This window comes from Heterodontus francisci, chromosome 12 (genome assembly GCF_036365525.1).
Source record: "Heterodontus francisci isolate sHetFra1 chromosome 12, sHetFra1.hap1, whole genome shotgun sequence".
In the NCBI taxonomy this organism is placed as follows: Eukaryota; Metazoa; Chordata; class Chondrichthyes; order Heterodontiformes; family Heterodontidae; genus Heterodontus; species Heterodontus francisci.
This window is the reverse complement of record NC_090382.1, coordinates 15183550-15205360: the sequence shown is the minus strand read 5'-3', so window position 1 is coordinate 15205360 and position 21811 is coordinate 15183550. Positions and strand designations below refer to the sequence as shown.

The 21811-nt window shown below is 44.5% G+C and overlaps 1 protein-coding gene across 1 annotated transcript in view; it reads right to left on the bottom strand.

The window, feature by feature from the left end:
• Positions 1-3548: 3548 nt before the first annotated feature.
• lcp2a (lymphocyte cytosolic protein 2a) overlaps positions 3549-21811 on the bottom strand; it is a 270723-nt gene continuing 252460 nt past the window's right edge. The window contains exons 18-21 of the mRNA XM_068043151.1: positions 19797-19897; positions 13519-13593; positions 9076-9231; positions 3549-5698 (exon numbers count right to left, since the gene is read on the bottom strand). Coding sequence (XP_067899252.1) covers positions 5573-5698; positions 9076-9231; positions 13519-13593; positions 19797-19897 — 458 coding nt within the window. The 3' untranslated portion in view covers positions 3549-5572. The remainder of the gene's footprint in view (positions 5699-9075; positions 9232-13518; positions 13594-19796; positions 19898-21811) is intronic.

The following is a 21811-nucleotide window of genomic DNA, read 5'->3' as shown; positions in this document are numbered from 1 at the left end:
CCTGCTAAAGGATGCAGGTGTAATTAATGAGGAGTATACGAGGATAATAGAAGAGATTAGTGAAAAGTGTGAAATTTGTAAAAAGTATCGGACGACACCATCACATCCTGTTGTCAGCCTTCCATTGGCACATGACTTTAACGAGGTAGCTGGCATGGATTTAAAGGTATACGACAAAGACCAGAATATTTTCATTCTACATTTTATAAACCTAGCAACTAGATTTAGTCTTTCTACAATAATAAATAAATAAAAGGGTGATTAGAGACAAAATTTTGGAGAAATGGATAGGGACTGGACTTGGGGAACCAGCTAAGTTTCTGACTGATAATGGAGGGAATTTGCCAATGATGAGTTCAGAGACATGTGTGAAAACATAAGCATTGCAGTTATGAATTCTGCAGCTGAAAGTCCTTTCAGCAATGGACTCTGTGAAAGAAATCACACAGTGGTTGATGAAATGCTCATAAAACCTTAGCTGACCAGCCAAACTGCAAGTTGACAACTGCCCTGGCATGGGCGGTTCATGCGAAGAATTTGCTTCAAATGATTGGAGAATATTGTCCCTATCAATTGGTCTATGGGCAGAATCCCGAATTGCCTTCTGTATTGTGTGACAGTCCTCCTGCTGTAGAATGTAATATAATTAGTTAAATTTTTTCTGCATATTTGAATGCTTTACATGCAGGGAGACAGGCTTACATCAAGGCTGAGGTCTCTGAGAAAATGTAGAGAGTTCTGAGGCATCGTATAAGGCCATCTGAGGTGGAATTTAATTCAGGAGATTTGATGTATTTTAAAAGAGAGGGCCATAAGGAATGGAAGGGCCCTGGTTAGATAATCGGTCGTGATGGTAAGTCAGTAGTTATCAAGATTGGAAATCAAACTGTTCAAGTTAATTTCTCATGATTAAACGTGATTGATTACAAAATCTCAGAATCTGAGCAGCTGATAGAGGGAAATGATGCACCTTGTACCTCAAATACTCATGTGTTTTGTGATGAAAGTCCTGAGGAACAGAATATAGTAGATCAAGGGTTGGATTATAATGTGAGCGAGTATGATGCTCAGGAAAGAGCTATCACATCCAAAGGCCAGTTGCCCCGAGTAGTTACCCTGGTGACATATATTCCAGAGGGGTCTAATAGATGGAGGGATGCAATAATTGTGGGATGTGCAGGAAAATCTACAGACAAGTTTAAATATTGGTTAAATGGTCAAGATGATGGCCAAGAAGCAAGATCCATGGACTGGCAGAATCGGGTGAAAGAGTGGAGGGTAAGAAAACGCAGTGCCAAGTTCTAATAATGGGTCTGGAAGTGACTCTTGCATAAGGAAGCGAACATGTACTGGAGAAAGAGCCTCTGAAAGTGCGCGGGAGATCTTCTAGCAGTAGTCCCGAAAGACATCTACGTGCTAATAGAGGCTGTAGTTTGAGCAGATTCCACAATGAAACGAAGGCGAGGGAGCAGTCTCGGAATAGAACTAGAAGCTAAAGTCCTCGTGATTGTGAAGTTTTAGTGGCTGCCAATATGGAATTTAGAGAGTTTGGAGTTTATTCTTAGTTACTAGATAGGGGAGAGCCAGCCTTGTCACATAGATGGATTTGTACTGAAAAAGTCCTTCCTGCAACTTGTAAGGCTAAAGCGAGGCTAGTTGTGAGAGGTTTTGAAGAGCGACTGGGTGCTACCGGTGTTAGAGTGGACTCTCCCACAGCTGAAAAAGTAACCTTGAAAATCTTTTTGACTCTTTTGGCCACATATTCATGGGAATGTAGATCCATAGACATAAAAGCTGCATTTCTGCAGGGTGATACACTTCTCTCTGAAAAGTATCTGAAACCGTCTAAAGAGGCAAAAGGAAAACTATGGAAACTGAACAAATGTGTCTATGGCCTGAATGATGTTTCCAGGATGTGGTATTTCTCAGTGAGGTCTGCTTTGTGAAAATTGATTATGTTCAAATAGAAGCAGTTCGTGCAATGTTTTATTGGTATCGTAAAGGGAAACTTTCAGACATCTTCATGATGCACATTGATGATTTCTTATGGGGTGGTACTGCAGATTTTGAGAAATAAGTTAATAAGATTAAGGCAGAATTTAAGATTGGGAGTCAGGCTTGTGGGGCCTTTAAATATATTGATTTAGATATTAAGCAGACTAAGTCGGGAATAAGTTTAAATTAACAATCCTATTTAGGGAGTGTTACTCCCATCCTGAGTAATCGTGTTAGGTCATCACAGAAAGATGATGATCTATCCAAAGTAGAGACTGATCAATTGCGAAGCTTGATTGGTCAATTAAACTGGTTGTGCTCTCAGACCAGGCCTGATACTAGTTTTGACGTGCTGCAGTTAAGCACAATGGCGAAACATCCGAAAGTTGAGAATGTTTTAAGGGCAAATAAAACGTTGAAAAAACTAAATCCGGAGAAATGTGTACTGAAGTTCCCGTCCTTAGGTGATCCAAAGAACATGCTAATCTTTCTGATGGGTATTGGAGTGCAGCTGGCTTTTATTTGTCAAATATTTTGAGTGAAATTCTGAACAAGGGACATCCTGAAGATAGGATACCCATTAAATGTTATGTGGATAATCATTCTTTGTGGGACAATGTACACTCTACAAAAAGTGTGAATGAGAAAAGACTACGTATTGACCTTGCTGGATTGAAGCAAATGCTGGAGAGAAAGGAAATCTCCAAACTTAAAAGGGTAGATGCAAGTCATCAGCTATCCGATTGTACTCTCATTTCTTTTTGTGAAACAAAGAAATTGTTGGGGTGCTAGAGCAGGGGCATCTCACAATGTAATACCTCGTACCAATATGGAATTTATTTTGATTTATTCTGAAATGTTTTTTGATGAAGTTAATACTTTGTGAATAATATGGAGTTTATTTTGAAATATTGTTTGAGCATCTTAACCCAAGTTATATTATAAAAGAAGGGAATCTGTTAATCTGTTAATTGTGTGTCAATGGTTTGATTATATGAAGGGTATTAATTGGGGTCATAGTTGAACAAATATAAGCAGACACTCACTGAGACTGGTGGAGGGTTCAAGTGAGGAGCTACAGGTTTGTAATCCTTTTATTCTGCACAATAAATGTAAAACTGAGTATATGCTCCAGCATTATCCTTCCTTAAGAAACTTTCTGAAATTTAACTCCCCCTCCCCCACACTGTGAACCACCCAGTGCCCCCAACCCTTCCCGCACACTGGTCCGGGTTTGTTCCCCGGGGACTTTGGCTCTGACGTGCATGCTGCCAGTTCCCTCTATTGAAGGGATTGATTGTCACAGCAGAAAATGCTGGAAAGGAACAAAATGTTCCTTAAAATCCACCATCCTGACACCTCTTTCTCTGATATAACAACAGATGCCCTGGGAATAACCATTCCATTCCGATATGAAGATTATCACTCGGGAGTGTTTCTAATGATGGTTTAAGAATGAATTTACTTCCATATGTTTGTACAGTTTTTTAGACCTGAATATCAGTCTAGAGACAATCTGAAAGTCACTAGTTTTGTACAGATCTACAGGCAGCTGAAATGCAGTAACTCATGTTTATTATAATTCTCAGAATTATTTTGTTTCCAACAATGATATGGTGAGACTAATCTGTTTATGTGGCAGTCTGACCCTAGTTTAATCTCCTTAATATCAAAAACTATTTGCAGATTGTTATAATACCATGGGCCAGTTGTATTCACAAGATAGCCCAGTTAAAAAAACAAGAGTTTTATCAGTTGAATTTTTAGCCATTGTGACAGGTTTCTAACAGGATTCATCAGACCAAATGCTCTGAATGTAACATCTATTTATAATTCGTAGTCGAGGCAGCCTCCATCACCTCAGTGTCATTCTCAGTTGTCCTGTGAAGTTATGGAAATTGACACTTGAAGCAATATCTTACTGGCACATTCTCAGCTGGCATTTAATTAAGGTAAACTTTACAGTAAAAAGTGTAAATCAGAAATGATTTGCTTCGCGTGACATATTTATTGCTATTCAACATGATAAATGAAACCAGTTGCGCCCAGAGGTTTTTGCATTTGTTGTTGTGACACTGACAAGGCTGTATTTACTGTCCATGCCGAGTAGCCCTGATTTATTAAATGAGTGCTGCACCGATGAACATTTTTACAGTGAAAGGACAGTGGGAGTGTGAGATAAGCATTAGGCCAGATAAATGTTCTCTTATCCTGCACACTGCGGTTAATTTTACCAAAGTGCTCCCAGTTTGCACTGTCCAGGGATGGAGGTTCTCCTGGGAGCATGCTTCTGTAAAATTTAGTTATGCATTTTTCTAAAATATGAATTGTTACCTATATAGGCTGATAAGGTCAGTTTTTTACATATGGCACAATTTTTGACATCCTCTCAAATCTCCTGACAGTATCTGTACTCAGCTGAAATACTCTAAACTCAGACTGCAGAATGAATAGAAGGAAGCAAAGAGACAATTAAATCTACAACACCAAAATTAACAGGAGAAGTAGAATTGCTGGAAGCTGCGAGAGAAAGCACGGCATAGTCTGTCATTTGAAAGATGCCGTCACAGCAGTATTAGATAGTAAAGAGCCAGTATAGCAAAGCAATGTGGAAGAGCAGAGATATACCAGACCTGGGTGGGTGTAGACACCATTAACTAATCCCACCTCAATGTCAGGTCCCCAGAGATAGACATGACACTAGTGCCCCAATTAATATTCTTCTATCTTGGAGTTAAAACATTTGTCTCTGGATTTACATTTTCCTTCGGTATTTTACAAGTGATTTTTATATGTTTAAATGTTATAATCTGAGCCCTCAGTTGTCCCCTTGTGATTTAGGATGCCCCAACATTAAGCAGTACAATTTGGGCATGTGTCACCAATGCACATGACTGCCCAACTGGCAGGGACGAGCTGAGACACTGCTCCGACTGAAAACCCCAATCCCAGCCTAAACGCCAGCAATCCCTGCCAACACATTCCAGATGGAGGGGTGTGTTATAATGTTACACAGAAAGTGTAGCATTAGGTGGACATCAGCAAGAAATCTTTCTCAAATAGTTCTGTGCTTAGTTGTTTTTTGGTAGACCTGGTCCCTTAAACTGACCTCCCTTTGTGTTTCTTCGTGAACAACATTCACCAGGAATTTAAGCTCAATAAAGTGTTAGAACAGCCGAGATCAAATGTACAGTATTTAAATCTAGTCCACTTTTTAACCTCTCATGCTCGAAGGGGCAGTGTGTTGGGGGGTGGGGGTGGGGGGGGGGGGGGGGTGGGGTCGGTGTGCTGCGGGGGGTGGCGGGGTATAATGGCGGACATGATGTTGGGGTACCGTATATTGGTGGCCAATTGCTACTTCCAGGAAGTGGCAACTGCACTCATCAATGTTGTGCTACTGGCAAAGTAAAAAGACAAACCATGTAACATCTTTAGCATATTACAGTACACAGAGCACATCAGGGCACACTTATGAGACCACACACACTTTCCTTCCCGATGAAGAATCTGACAGTTCCCCGCAGACTGCACTCTGAGTTGGCTGTAATTCAGGTCTGTCTGAAGTGAATCGCAGTATCTATTGTCCTGCTGGATATATCAACACACACTGATTCCTGTGCCCTGCGCTCCTGTCTTTCCCATCTATCAGTAGAAGAGGTGTCTGTGTGTGGTACTCGACAATCTCGGTCACCGATTTGAAATTCTGTGGAAAGAATCAAAACATTTGAATGTCATCTCCATTTTGCAACAGTGAAAAGCTTGGGAATTAGATTAGAATCATGCAGCCTTGTGTTGTAATGTTTAAAGCTTCTAGCAAGAAGTCAAACTAAATACTTATAAATCACAGGTTAGACCTCAGCTGGAGTATTGTGTCCGATTCTCAGCATCACACTTTCAGAAGGATGGCAAAGCTTTGGAGAGGGTGCAGAGGAGATTTAGTACAGGGTTGTCCAACCTTTTCGGGCGGAATGCCGCATTACAATTTTTGCTGGGCCCCGGGTCCAGTGAGCAAATTTCGAAAGATAAAGGCATAAAAGCGTGGGTTTCCTCCGGGTGCTCCGGTTTCCTCCCACAAGCCAAAAGACTTGCAGGTTGGTAGGTAAATTGGCCATTATAAATTGCCCCTAGTATAGGTAGGTGGTAGGGAAATATAGGGACAGGTGGGGATGTGGTAGGAATGTGGGATTAGTGTAGGATTAGTATAAATGGGTGGTTGATGGTCGGCACAGACTCGGTGGGCCGAAGGGCCTGTTTCAGTGCTGTATCTCTAAACTAAACTAAAAAGATTTATCTTACTAATAAAAAAAACAACAAATGTGCATTTTTGTGAAGAAGCTTTAAATGCAAAGACTAATTTATTGATTTACTTTCTCGTCACTATATTGAAAACAGATTTAGTGATGTACCTGGCATTATTTTTGCTTGCATAAGTCGTCAATCTCTGCTCACACACTTGATGTAGCGATGCAGAGTATTCTGGATAGATGTGTGTCTCATTCTCTCTTCCCCGCCCCCTCTAGGAGTAGGGGGACACTGAAAGTTTTTGTGCAAAAGATGCAGGGGGAATATGAGGAAGCACTTTTTTATGCAGTGGGAGGTAATGACCTGGAACTCGTTGTCCACAAGGGTGGTGGAAGTGGAGACTTCAAATGACTTCAAAAGGAAGTTGGATGGCTACCTGTGAGAAATAGACTTGCAGGGCTACAGGGATTCAGCCAGGGAGTGGGACTGACTGCATAGCTCTGTGGAGAGACAGCATGGACTCGATGGGCCGACTGTCCTCCTTCAGCGCTGTAAGTAAATGTCTCTTTGACTTTCTCTCTTCCCCTGTCCCCTCTCTGATTGTTTTTCTCTCTCTCACTCTCTTCCTCTGCCTGTCTCCCTGTCTCCTTCTCCCCCCTCTCCTTGTCCCTCTCCACCCCCACTCTGTACCTCTCCTGCCCCCCTCTCCACATCCCATGTCTCCAGTGTTCCCCGCATCTCTCGCTCTCTCTCTCCATTTCCCTTTCTCTCTCTCTCTCCCTGTTTGCCTCTCTCTCTCTCCCTCTGTTAACTTGTCTGTTTGTCTCTCTCTGTTTCCCTCTCTCTGTTTCCCTCTCAGTTTCCCTCTCTCTCTGTCTGTCTGTTTCTCTCTCCCTCTCTCTCTCTCTGTTTCCTCCTCTCTCGCACCCTCTCTCTTAGTTTCCCCCTCTCTCGTGCACTCTCTCTCTCTTAGTGTCCCCCTCTCACTGCCCTCTTTTAGTTTCCCCCTGTCTCGTGCCCTCTCTCTCTGTTTCCCCTTCTCTCGTGCCCTCTCTCTCTGTTTCCCACTCTCTCATGCCCTCTCTCGATGTTTTGCCCACTCTCGTGCCCCCTCCATCTGTTTCCCCCTCTCTCATGCCCTCTCTCTCTCTGTTTCCCCCTCTCTCACGCCCTCTCTCTCTTTTAGTTTCCCCCTCTCTTGCACCCTCTCTCTCTCTTAGTTTCCCCCTCTCTTGCACCCCCTCTCTCTCTTAGTTCCCCCTCTCTTAAACCCTCTCTCGCTCTTAGTTTCCCCTGCTCTCGTGCCCTCTCTCTCTCTGTTTTCCCCTCTCTCATGCCCTCTCTCTCTCTTAGGTTCCCCCTCTCTTGCACCCTCTCTCTCTCTTAGTTTCCCCCTCTCTTGCACCCTCTCTCTCTCTTAGTTTCCCCCTCTCTTGCACCCTCTCTCTCTCTTAGTTACCCCCTCTCTTGCACCCTCTCTCTCTGTGTTTGCCCCTCTCTCCTGCCCTCTCTCTCTTAGTTTCCCCCTCTCTTGCACCCTCTCTCTCTCTTAGTTTCACCCTATCTCGTGCCTTCTCTCTCTGTTTCCCCCTCTCTGCGCCCTCTCTCTCTGTTTCGCCCTCTCTCTCTCTCAGTTTCCCCTTCTCTCGTGCCCTCTTTCTCTCTCTGTTTCCCCCTCTCTCCTGCCCTCTCTCTCTCTGTTTCCCCCTCCCTCGTGTGCTTTCTCTCTCAGTTCCCCCCCTCTCGCAAGCTCTCTCTCTCTTTTTCCCCACTCTCTCACTTGCTCTGTCTCTCTGTTCCCCCCCTCCGCATGCTCTCTCTCTGTTTCCCCACCCTCTCACACTCTCTCTCTCTCTGTTTCCCCACCCTCTTGCACCTGCTCTCTCCCTCTCTCTGTTTCCCCACCCTCTCACTTGCTCTGTCTCTCTGTTCACCCCCCCCGCATGCTCTCTCTCTGTTTCCCCACCCTCTCACACTCTCCCTCTCTCTGTTTCCCCACCCTCTCACTTGCTCTCTCTCTCTCTGTTTGTTTCCCCCCACTCGCACGCGCTCTCTCTCTCTCTGTTCCGTCCCCCTCTCACATGGTCTCTCTGTTCTGACCCCTTCTTGCGCGCTCTCTCTCTGTTTCCCCCCGCGCTCTCTCTTTCTGTCTCTCTGTTCCCCCCCTCGCACGCACTCTCTTTTTCCTCCTCTCTCCCCTCTCACAGTTGCAGCAGTTGGTTGGTCAGTTCTTTTAAAAAAGATCGCTGTCAGCTGTGAAACTGACGGTGCAATAGTTTAAAAGCCAGTCTGACAAAGGCAAATTTCTCATCTCCAGCCACGGTGAGGATGAGGAACGGCCCCGGGAACAATTTACATCCGCGGGCCTGATCGAAATGTTTGGCGGGCTGGATTCTGGCCTGCAGGTCGTATGTTGGACAACCCCAAATTAGTAAAATGGCACCAGGTTTGGCGCACTTCAGTTCTGTGGAGAAATAGGAGAAGCTGGGGTTGTTCTGCTTGGAGCAGAGATGTTTAAGAAGAGATTTAAAGTGTTCAAAATCAGAAGTATTTTTGATGTAGTAGATTGAGAGAAACTGTTTCCCAGTACCAGGAAGGTTGGTAACCAGAGGACACAGGTTTAAGGAGAGAAGGAGGGGGACGCTGAGGAGGATTTGTTTACACAGTGAGTTGTTATGAGTGGAATGCGCTGCCTGAAAGGGCAGTGAAGGCAGAGTCAACAGGAACTTCCAAATGGGAATTGGATAAATAAATGATGAGGAAAAGTTTGCAGTTTACAATCATGTAAATATTCATGATTGAAAAAAAATCTAATTTCTCAGAAACTGTTAAACTCACTTCCTTTCCTCTCAGGCCCGTTCCCAACAAGAAGACTTCTGTGTCCTCCTGATAGCGAATCTGAATGTTGTATACTTTATGTCCGTACAATACCATCAGGACATAGGGTTGCGCATTGCTTCTCCGTGAGCTGTCTCTCACTAAGAAAGTACCGTCCTGAAAGACAGAGTTATCATTGTGTGAATTGCAGGTTCATCACTGTATAATACTGTAACATTGTGGTATTACTGAGGGTGACAGCAGGTTGTAACACTTTGTGCAAGGGTTGGAATATTTACCAATAAAGTCATTGTGAATTGTGGTATCGGACGTATTGCAGCCTTTACTTTTTGTTGCCAGGGACCTTAACCTTCTCACTTCTTCTCCAGGTTATTTGGGTGAGGAAGAGAAAGAGATCCCTTCCTGTATTATGACGTGCTTTGTCATATGCCTGAGTTGTGACCCTCACTGGCAACATCCATGGCAAATTCCACAGTGGGGATCATCCCACTCTCTCAGCCTGGGCTGATTGACTTGCATTTCTATAGCACCTTTCACAAGAATATCCCAAAGCATTTTACAGCCAGTGAAGTACTTTTGAAGTGGAGTCACTGTTGTAATTTAGGAAAAGTGGGATCCAACTTGCACACAGCAAGCTCCCACAATCAACAATGAGAATGTTTTTACCTCTGACAGTGCAACACTCCCTCAGTACTGCACTGGATGTCAACCTGGATTATACGCGTGGGACTTGAACCCACAACCTTCTGTCTCAGAGGTGAGAACACTAACCACAGCTGACAACACAGGAAGAAAGTAGTGCTGTGGTGGAAATTGTAAATCATCTTTTCTGTAAAAGTTATTTTAGAGAATGTGGCCGCTGTCTCAGTACAAGTAATTCCAAAGTGTGAGACATTTCATCATGTTTCGAAAACATTATAATTATACACAAGCTCGTTCAAATTGTTTTACTCCATTTCCTGCCCAGCAGCTGGTCGGATTGGAGGCTGAGCACTGCCAGGCAGGAATTCCTGCAGGACAAGGCGGGAGCCGGGGAACGCTGGGGATGGTCCATGGCAATTGAGAAGATTGGATGTCAGTATGGGGGTGGTTGCTCGGAGCATGGCAGAGAGAGCTGGTGGGGAGAAAGAGAGAGATCATGGTGGGTTTGTCTGCAGGGCACGGGGAAGCTCTCCTACTCCTCCTCGCCCACAAGGAGTGCTGGAAAAACTCTTAGCTGCCGGGTCTGGCTGTTCCTACCTACCTCCAGCCGAAGCCCAGAAACAGCCTGCAGCTGTTAAATTCTAATGGCTGCCAAAATTTGTGGCACGGAGCATCATTTAAGGTTTCCCTGCTTACACCAAACCCACCACGGTTAAACCGGAAGGATGCGTGGTGACAGCAGGCTGGGGTCAGGTTTCACATATTTAATTCCGTCACACCCACCCCCACCTCCACCCCCCCCCCCCCCCCCCCCCCCACCCCCCAACAACACTCTTGCCCATTGCGGGGGTTAACGTTAATTCCGACATTTCAGATCAATGACCTTTTATCAGAATATTAGAAATGTAACAGTCTTTCAGCCTGTGGGTGGGGGGGGGGGGGGGGGGGGGGGGGAGGAGGGGAGAAAAGAACAAAAGGGAAGGTCTGTAATAGAGTGGAGGGCAGGAGAGATTAAATGGTGCAAGACCAAAAGGAGATGGTAATGGGACAAGTAAAGGAACAGAAGATGGGTCTAAAGGAGGTGTAAATGGGAAAGCAGAATAGTACAGGGGAAATATTCTCTGGAGTTTAGAAGAATGAGAGGCGATCTAATTGAGACATACAAGATTCTGAAAGGGTTTGATAGGGTAGAAGCTGAGAGATTGTTCCCACTGGTCAGGGAATCTAGAACACAGGGACACAGTCTCAGGATAAGGGGCCAATCATTCAGGACTGAGATGAGCAGAAATTACTCCACTCAAAGGGTTGTGAATCTTTGGAATTCTCTACCTCAGAGGGTTGTGGATACTCCATCATTGAATACATTTAATGGTGGGATAGATGGATTTTTGGTCTCTCAGGGAATCAAGGTATATGGGGAGCGGGCAGGAAAGTTGCAGCCCAAGATCAGCCATGATCGTATTGAATTGTGGAGCAGGCTCGATGGGCTGTATGGTCTACTCCTGCTCCTATTTCTTGTGTTCTTGTGAATAGAAGCATTGACAATCTGACAAAGATGAGGAGACTGCCATGGTCTGGCAATGTGGCAGGGAAAGCGGTGGAGACTGCAGGACCTGGATATTGTGGAGGAGGAGGGGCTCTCGGTGCCAGGCCGAAACGATGGTGGGAACCCTGCCTTCGTCTTGTTGTGTCCTCCTCCCGGAGCGATCCTCCATTGTTTTTCTGCCTAAGTGTCCCACCCCAGGATCCCTTTAAAGATAAGGATCTCACCTCCAAGAGCTGCCGGCCAATCACAGGGCTGGCAGCTCAGCAGTATCAGCAGCGCCACTGGGAGCAGTGGCCACTGCTGGTACTGCAGAGGCCCCAGACCCAGGCCCAGTGCTGGAACCGCAGGCAGGAGGTAGGTGAGATGGTGTCACTGGAGCCAGTCTGGAAGGCCCTGGTGTGGGGGTTTGGGGGAATAGCATGAAGCTCAGGGGGAGGGGGTCCTGGGAAGTACATTGTTTCCTGGTTCGGGTCCTTTGTGGGCAGCAGGTTGTCCACGGAGGAGGGACCATACCCAAGCTCCCAGGGAGGGCAACTCATTTTACAAGGTGCCCTCCCCACATGGCCGAGACAACTCCCACTGTTGGTTAGAGCCCAGTGGTGGCGTGAAGAGGCCCTGAAGTGGCCTATTCCACCCCCGGCAAGATTGCTTGGCATGGGGTGGCGATGGGCCCTTCGCCCCCTGCCACCTGTCGTGATTCTACGGACACCCCGGCTTCCGACCTCACCTCAGGGGGTTCCCTTAAAATCCAGTCTCAGGGGCACAGAGCACTCTGCCAGCCGTGTACCTATAGGGCAACCCAGCACAGAGTTTTCCAGCCTTTTGGTCAGATTTCAGCAATCAAATAAAGTGAAAAGATTGGCAGCCTGAGGGAAAGATGAAAATGAATCTCCATTCTATTGTGTTTCTGTCCCTCCTGCTGATTGGAGGGAGTGAAGGATGGAAGTGGGAACACTGCAGTTTGCCTGCTGAGAGTTGGTGCTGGTCAGCTTGTCTCTCCCAAACGTTCCACCCACATCCCAACATTCCCGAGATCCCCAAAAAATCAATCCGACTGCGAGCTCCTGACATGACACCCTTGCTTTGGAATCATCCAGCAAAAATGTTTTTCCTCAGCAGGACATGTCTGGTTTTGAGGTGAACTAAATTTCTACATTGTCAGGCTGCTGACAGATTTGTCATTGAGTTCAGTCGACTTGAGTGAGCGCGATTACTTCAGAGGCTCATTGGGGTGGATCCTGCGCAGTCGAGTAAATGGCTGATATCAGATCAGCTGCCCCTTACAGACCTCTCCTCATTGAAGTCCATGGAAGTTACACCAGCATCAAGAGTCACAATGGCTCCCAAAGAGGCTCCATCCCAGCACTGTGACTGTAGAAAGGTCGAATGTACTCTGTGCAGCTTCTCAGCATTCCCAATCCCACTCCCATTCGCCCCCCCCACCACACACCCCTCCCCCCCACCGCTCACCCAGATCGGAGCTACCCCTCAAGGTTGGGGATTCGCCCTACCTGGTTCTGTGGCCTCCTGCAGAGTGCTCACCACCCGACAGGAAGCAAAGCCGGACAATACGGCTGAGGGAGGCCGGGGAATCTGTCAGGGTCAAAAGATGCAACGCTGAGGATTTAAAATCAGACCCAAACTTCACTCTCACCCTGCAACCCCCACACCCCACCACTGTCTCTGTCAATATCCAAACCGGAGGGAGAGACAGAGGGAGGGATAGAGGGAGTGAAGGAGGGAGAGACAGAGCGATTGACAGAGAGAGTGATAGGGAGAGAGAGAGAACTCATCAGAACAGCACAGATTACAGGATGATATAATAGTATTTAAAATGATGGAAGTGTGGGACAGGGTAGATAGAAGCAGACTGTTTCCAGTAGCTGAGGGGTCAAGATTGAGGGGTCATACATTAAATGTAAGTGATTTCGAGCAGACTGCAGGAGAAACGTCTTCCTACAGAGAGTTGAGAGACTGTGGAATTCAGTTCCAGAATTCGTGGTTGACGCAGAAACCATGTTAACATTCAAGATTAGATTGGATAGATGGATGAAGGAAAAGAAATCTGGGAACAGGGTGGGTAAATGTGATTAAAACCATTTGCTCGGCTGAAGGGTAAACACCAATACAGACTGGTTGGCCTGAATGGCCTGTTTCCATGTTATAACTTTTATGTATTTCTATATACAATGATGGCTAAGGCTGATATAAGTGTTAGAGTTGGTTGTTATTAAAGAAACAGTAGCTCTTAGTACCTCATTAATACTTCGAAGAGCTTCTTCAGCTTCTGATCGACCAATATCACCTGCATACCATTCCCTGGACAGACCCTGAAACACAAGAATCCTGCTGAGAAATGTTCTCTGAGCTGTGAAACTGATGGTTTATAAACGTTCAATCACCCAGAGATGAGACACAAACATCACAGTATTGCACCAGTAAAGTGTTCCAGTGCTAGCAAGAGGAATTTCAATCCAATTGGATGCTGCAAGGAGACACCCACAATTGATGCTATGAAGCACAGTAGCTAAGAGAATAGCTGTAGCTGAAGCGGAAGAGAGTAGCTAAAGTGAATGTGGGGCCCTGGGAGGATGCGACTAGAAAACTGATAATAGGGAACAGGGAAATGGCAGATAATTTAAACCAATATTTTGCATCGGTCTTCATGATGGAGGACACTATAAACATCCCACAGATATCAGATAAACAAGGAGCTAATGGGAGGAAAGATCTTGTAACAGTCTCTATCACGAGGGACAAAGCGTTCGACAAACTAAAGGGACCAAAGGCAGACAAGTCCCCAGGACCTGATGGCCTGCATCCAAGGGTTTTAAAGGAAGTGGCTGCAGAGATAGTGGAGGTATTGGTCGAAATATTCCAGAACTCACTGGATTCCGGGAGGGTCCCAGCGGATTGGAAAACTGTGAATGTGACGCCCCTGTTCAAGAAGGGAGGGAGACAAAAAGCAGGAAACTATAGGCCAGTCAGTCTAACATCAGTCGTTGGGAAACTGCTAGAGTCCAGTATTAAGGAAGAAATAGCAGGACATTTAGAAAAGCTTAATGCAATCAAACAGAGTCAACATGGTTTTGTGAAGGGGGATATCATGTTTGACAAATTTGCTCGAGTTCTTTGAGGATATAACAAGCAGAGTTGATAAAGGGGGAACCGGTAGATGTAGTGTATTTAGATTTCCAGAAGGCATTCGATAAGGTGCCACATATAAGATTATTGCACAAGATAGGAGCTCACGGTACTGGGGGTAATGTATTAGCATGGATTGAGGATTGGTTAACTCACTGAAGACAGAGAGTCGGGATTAATGAGTCTTTTTCAGATTGGAAAGACATAACTAGTGGAGTGCCACAAGGATCAGTCCTAGGGCCTCAATTATTTACTATCCATATTAATGACTTGGAGGAGGGGGCAGAGTGTAATATATCCAAATTTGCTGACAATACAAAAATAGGTGGGAGGGCATGTTGTGATGACAACATAAGGAATCTGCAAGGGGATATAGATAGGTTGTGTGAGTGGGCAAAAACCTGGCAGATTGAGTTTAATGTAGGAAAGTATGAGGTCATGCACTTTGGTAGGAAGAATCAAAAGGCAGACTATTATTTAAATGGAGAGGGACTTCAAAAAAGTGCAGCACAGAGTGATCTGGGTGTTCTTGTGTATGAAACACAAAAAGTTAGCATCCAGGTACAGCAAATAATTAAGAATACAAATGGAATTTTGGCCTTTATTGTTAGGGGGTTGGAGTTTAAAAATAGCGAAGTCTTGTTACAACTGTACAGGGTGTTGGTGAGGCTACACCTGGAGTACTGTGTACGGTTTTGGTCCCCGTATTTAAGAAAGGATAGACTGGCATTGGAGGCAGTTCAAAAGAGATTCACTCAGCTGATTCCTGGGATGAAGGGGTTGACTTATCAAGAATGGCTAAACAGGATAGGCCTTTATTCATTAGAGTTTAGAAGAATGAGGGGTGATCTTATTGAAACGTACAAGATTCTGAGGGGGCTTGACAGGGTAGATGTTGAGAAGATGTTTCCATAAGTGGGGGAATCTCAAACTAGGGGACATAGTTACAAAATAAGGGGTCACACATTTAAAACTGAGATGTGAAGGAATTTCTTCTCTTGGAGGGTAGTGACTGTCTGGAATTCTCTACCTCAGAGAGTTGTGGAGGCTAGATCACTAAAGAGAAATGGGCAGCACAGTGGTGCAGTGGTTAGCACTGTAGCCTCACAGCTCCAGTGACCCGGGTTCGATTCTGGGTACTGCCTGTGTGGAGTTTGCACGTTCTCCCTGTGACCGTGTGGGTTTCCGCCGGGTGCTCCGGTTTCCTCCCACAGCCAAAGACTTGCAGGTTGATAGGTAAATTGACCATTGTAGATTGCCCCTAGTGTAGGTAGGTGGTAGGAAAATTGAGGTAAGGTGAGGATGTGGTGGGGGACATGGAATTAATGTAGCATTAGTATAAATGGGTGGTTAATGGTCAGCACAGGCTCGGTGGGCCAAAAGGCCTGTTTCAGTGCTGTATCTCTCTATGAGGAGGTACAAAGAACAACAAAGAACAGTACAGCACAGGAACAGGCCATTCAGCCCTCCAAGCCTGCGCCAATCATGATGCCTGCCGAAACTAACACCTTCTGCACTTCCGGGGCCCATATCCCTCTATTCCATTACTATTCATATATTTGTCAAGATGTCTCTTAAATGTCGCTATCGTACCTGCTTCCACAACCTCCCCTGGCAGCAAGTTCCAGGCACTCACCACCCTCTGTAAAAAACTTGCCTCGCACTTCCCCTCTAAACTTTGCCCCTCACACCTTAAACCTATGTCCCCTAGTAACTGACTCTTCCACCCTGGGAAAAAGCTTCTGACTATCCACTCTGTCCATGCCGCCCATAACTTTGTAAACCTCTATCATGTCTCCCCTCCACCTCCGTCGTTCCAGTGAAAACAATCAGAGTTTTTCCAACCTCTCCTCATAGCTAATGCCCTCTAGACCAGGCAACATCCTGGTAAACCTCCTCTGTACCCTTTCCAAAGCCTCCACATCCTTCTGGTAGTGTGGCGACCAGAATTGCACGCAATATTCTAAGTGTGGCCTAACTAAAGTAGATAGATTTTTTTAAATATTGGGGAGTTGAGGGCTATGGCCTACTCCTGCTCCTAGTTATGTTTTCAGATATAAGAGGTGCTCTGTGCAGTCACAGGCAGTAACGACATTCAGTTACAACTGAGCTACAAATATACCAATTAGGAGCAGGAGTAGGCCACTTGTCTCCTCGAGCGTGCTCCGCCATTCAACAAGATCATGGCTGATCTGATTGTAATTTCAACTCCACATTTCCACCTACCCTCAATAACCTTTCACCCCCTTGCTTATCAAGAATCTATCGAATCTGCCTTAAAAATATTCAAAGACTCTGCTTCCACTGCCTTTTGAGGAAGAAAATTCCAAAGACTCACGACTCACTGAGAGACAAAAATTCTCCTCATCTCTGTCTTAAATCGGCGACCCCTTATTTTTAAACAGTGACCCATGGTTCTAGATTCTTCCACAAGAGGAAACATCCTTTCCACATCCACCCTGTCAAGACCCCTGAGAATCTTTTAAGTTTCACTCAAGTCACCTCTTCTCTTCTAAACTCCAGCAAATACAAGCCAAGCCTGTCCAACCTTTCCTCATAAGACAACCTGCCCATTCTAGGAATTAGTCTAGTAAACCTTCTCCGAACTGCTTCCAATGCATTTACATCCTTCCTTAAATAAGGAGACCAATACTGTACACAGTACTCCAGATGTGGTCGCAACAATGCCCTGTATAACTGAAGCATAAACTCCCTACTTATTTATTTATTCAATTCCCCTCACAATAAATGATAACATTCTATTAGTTTTCCCAATTACTTGCTGTGCCTGCAGACTAACCTTTTGTGATTCATGCACTAGGACACCCAGATCCCTCTGCACCTCAGAGCTCTGAAATCTCTCACCATTTAGATAATATGCTTCTTTATTATTCTTCCTGTTAAAATGGACAATTTCCCATTTTCCCACATTATACTCCATTTTCCAGATCTTTGCCCACTCACTTAACCTATCTATATCCTTTTGTAGCTTCCTTATGTCCTCTTCACAACTTACTTTCCTACTTATCTTTGTGTCATCAGCAAATTTAGCAACTATACGTTTGGTCCCTTTATCCAAGCCATTTATATAAAATTGTAAAAGTTGAGGCCTCAGCACTGATCCCTGTGGCACACCACTCGTTACATCTTGCCAACCAGAAAATGACCCATTTATGCCCATTGTTTCCTGTTAGCTAGCCAATCTTCTATCCATGGCAAAATATTACCCACTACACCATGAGCTTTGATTTTCCACAATAGCCTTTGATGTGGCACCTTATCAAATGCCTTCTGGAAATCTAAGTACAGTACACCCACCAGTTCCCCTTTATCCACAGCACAGGTTACTTCTTCAAAGAACTCCAGTAAATTGGTTAAACATGATATCCCTTTCACAAAACCATGTTGACTCTGCCTGATTACCTTGAATTTTTCTAAGTGCCCTGCCATAACTTCTTTAATAATAGCTTCTAACATTTTCCCTAAGACAAATGTTAAGCTAACTGTGTTGTAGTTTTCTGTCTCCCTACCTTTTTGAATAAAGGAGTTGCAGTCGCTGTTTTCCAATCTCATGGAACCTTCTCTGAATCTGGGGAATTTTGGAAAATTAAAATCAACACATCAACTATCTCACTACCACTTCATTTAAGACCCTAGGATGAAGTCCATCAGGACCTAGGGACCTGTTAGAGTTCCTCCCTCTCCTCCATTTCCTGATTGACAACTATTTCTGGAATGTTACTTGTATCCTCTATGGTGAAGACCGATGCAAAATACCTGTTCAGTTCATCTGCCATCTCTTTATTTTCCAAATAGTCATTTAGTAGTTCAGAACTTGAGTATTGCTGAAAATAGAGATATGTTGTTGAAGCTTTTCTTCTTGCACTCATTAGGTCAATCCGCAAGAATACCAATGTAAGGGAAAACAACAACTTTATACTGCATGGGAAGAGAGTTCCGATTGGTTGGCAAGTGAACTCTGATTGCTAGAGGCGTTGCCATGGAGAATGCACCAGTTTATGCTGACTGGCAGTTAACTGCCAAGCTTTGTTTGAAATTTAAACCAGGCAGCTTGACTTTGGTCAAGGCATTGCCCTGAGGAATGAGCCAACGAATGGCTGTCACTTATTTTGTTTAGCTCAAACAGGCGCAGTGTTTGTACATGTTCTTTCTGTCTGCAAAGAACAGGGCCCTGTGTATTAACATATGTAGCTTCCTGTACGTGCAAATGTGCCACACGGTGAGCCCTACTGACAATCTTAAATTTGTTGTCAGCATAATTCTTAGCACACTGAGGATTATTTAGCAAAGGTTGTCCAATCGCAGAATCACATCAAATGTTGGACACTGTTTGAGTTTTGCAAGCACAGGCTGGTTGGGTACGGCCTGTACCTTGTTGTTTTCCCTTGCATTGGTATTCTTGCGGATTGTCCCGATGAGTGTAAGACAAAAAACTTCGACAACATGTCTCCATTTTCAGCAATACTCCTTATTTTCCCTTATTTTCTATTTCTATTGGACTTTCTATTGGACCAACACTCACTTTGTTAACTCTTTTCTTTTTTAGATACCTATGGAAACTCTTACTCTCTGTTTTTATATTTCTAGCTAGCTTTCTCTCATACTCTAATTTTTTCTGCCTTATTGATCTTTTAATCATTCTTTGCTGCTTTTTATATTCAGTCCAATCTTCTGACCTGCCACCCATCTTAGTGCAATTCTATGCTTTTTCTTTAAGTTTGATACTGTCTTTAATTTTTTTAGTTAACCACGGATGGTGGGTCCTCTCCTTGGAAAGCAATGCTATTTCCTGTTCCTCTGCGGAGTGAGATTTTGCCAGTGGTCATTTAAGTCACCTGACCACAGGGCACTGGCAGCAATCGCTGGTAAATGAGGCTTTCAGAAAACACTGGATTGATTCTCCGGGCTAATGCCACAGACACGAGCCTCCGCTGCCAGCTTGTGCGTATCAGGATATTGTGAAAAGCAAAAAAACAAGGAAGAACCTGCATTTATTTTGAAGGTTTCACAACCTCAGGAGGTTACAAAGTGCTTCACACCAAGAAGTACTTTTGAAGTGTCGACAGCAATGAGATATTTGATCAGATGATCTGTTTTAGTGATTGATTGAGAGATAAATGTTGGTCATGTCACTGGGAAACTCCCGTGCTCTTCGTCAAATAGTGCCATGGGATCTTTTACAGCCACCTCAGAGAGCAGCCACAGTTTAATATCTTATCCAAAAGACGGCACCTCTGACAGTGCACCAGGTTTAATTCAGCTGGTGGAAGCAGGCAATAAAGGGCTGCTGTTGATGCTGTTTGGAGTGATTATAATAAATGTAAAAATATAAGTCAACAACCATCTAGAAATCGCAGTATTTCCTTACCTGTTCTTGTGGTGCGGGTGGTATGGGTCGGCCTTTATTAACTGGTAAAGGCAGGGGTGGTCTGGAATCACCGGGGCCTCTTGAGAAAGACTGCCTGACCTCTGTGTGTACAAAGCATAGTCAGCTGATTTCATAGTGTCGGCAACATCACACGCCAACTGTTAAGCAGATGCACGTCACAACATCTGCTCAGGTGTGTTTTTCATAGAATATTGGAATAATACAGCACAGAAGGAGCCCATTCGGCCCAGAATGCCTGTTCCAGCACACTGGAAAAGCTATCCAGTTATCCCCATTCACTTGCTCTTTCCCCATAGCAATGAAAATTTTTCCTTTCTAAGCATCCAATTTCCATTTGAAAGTGACACCACCCGTTCAGGCAGTGCATTTCAGATCATTAACAACTCACTGCATCAAAAAATTCTCATCTCTCCCTCTGGTTCATTTGTCAAATGTGAGTAGCTTAAATGTATTTAAGGGAAAACTAGGAAAACACCTAACCAAGAAAGGAAGAGAAGGATATGTTGACAGGGTGAGCTGAAGAAGGGTGGGAAGAGGCTTGTGTGAAGCATAAACACTGACAAAGACCTGTTGGGCCGAATGGCCTGTTTCTATATTCTATACAATTCTATATAATGACGTTAAATATGTGACCCTTGGTTACTGACTCTCCTGCCAGTGGAAAGTTTCTCCTTATCTACTCTATCAAACCCCTTCATCATTTTGAACACCTCCATTCATTCTCCCCTTAATCATTTCTGCTGTAAGGAGAACAACCCTAGCTTCTCCACTCACTCCGCATAAATAAAGTTCCTCATGCTTGGTACCATTCTAGTAAATCTCTTTTGTACCCTCTCCAAGGCATTGACGTCCCTCCTAATGTATGGTGCCCAGAATTGTACACAATACTCCAGCTGAGGCTTAACCAGTGTTTGGAGGAGTATTTTTAACATACTTCTGAATTTCATATAAAACTGTTAATAGTGCGGGTGGTGGGAGGGAGGTTTTGGCAGCTATTTTTACTCACTTCTTAAAGTAAATTTCCTTTTAAAGCAGCTCATTGTGGAGCTGCTACAAGATCAAAGTTTTGGGGAGATCAATGAACTAATCTGCAATCATTGGTAGTTGTACTTGCAAATTACACAGTGCAACTATCTACAAGATGCACTGCAGCAACACACCAAGGCTCCTTCGACAGCTCCTTCCAAACCCAAAACCTCTACCACCTAGAAGAACAAGGACAGCAGATGCATGGGAACATCATCACCTGCAAGTTCCCCTCCAAGTCACACACCATCCTGACTTGGAAATATATCGCCGTTCCTTCACTGTCGTTGGGTCAAAGTCCTAGAACTCCCTTACTAACAGTATTTTTGGTGTACCTAGCCCACATGGACTGCAGCGGTTCAAGAAGGCAGCTCACCACCACCTTCTCAAGGGCAATTAGGGATGGACAACAAATGCTGGTCTTGCCAGCATTGGCCATATTACAAGAATGAACTTTTAAAAAATCGCTATTTTACCTTTTCCTGCCCCTCCTTTACATACACTACTCAGCCATTTCCCTAAGCTAGATCTGATAGACCCCTGGGTTTGGATAAAGCTTCATTGATATAGTTATAAAAAGGACTTTCCATGTTGTGGTATTTCTTGCTCACTTGTTCTTTTCCACCCTCCCCTGACCGTGTTGTCTCTTTGTTGGGTTATGTTTCCCTCGGCAGCCTTCAACACCTCACCCAAATTGTTATTATTCATATAATCACTGTGATAACATTAACTGGCTATTTGGCCACAAGAAGCATCACTGATAAGCCTGATTCTTTCCACAGTTGTCCACAGTTGCACTGCTAGCAAGGGATTGATGGAGAGCGATTGTATAAATGCAAGTTGTTGCTAGGTCATTGAAAGGAGCTTCTCACAATACAATTTCTAGATGTTTTCTAAAAGTAGAGTCAATGGAATTGTAGATCAGGTGAGGTGTACACTGGGACGGCCAATCTGATATTGCCTTTTGT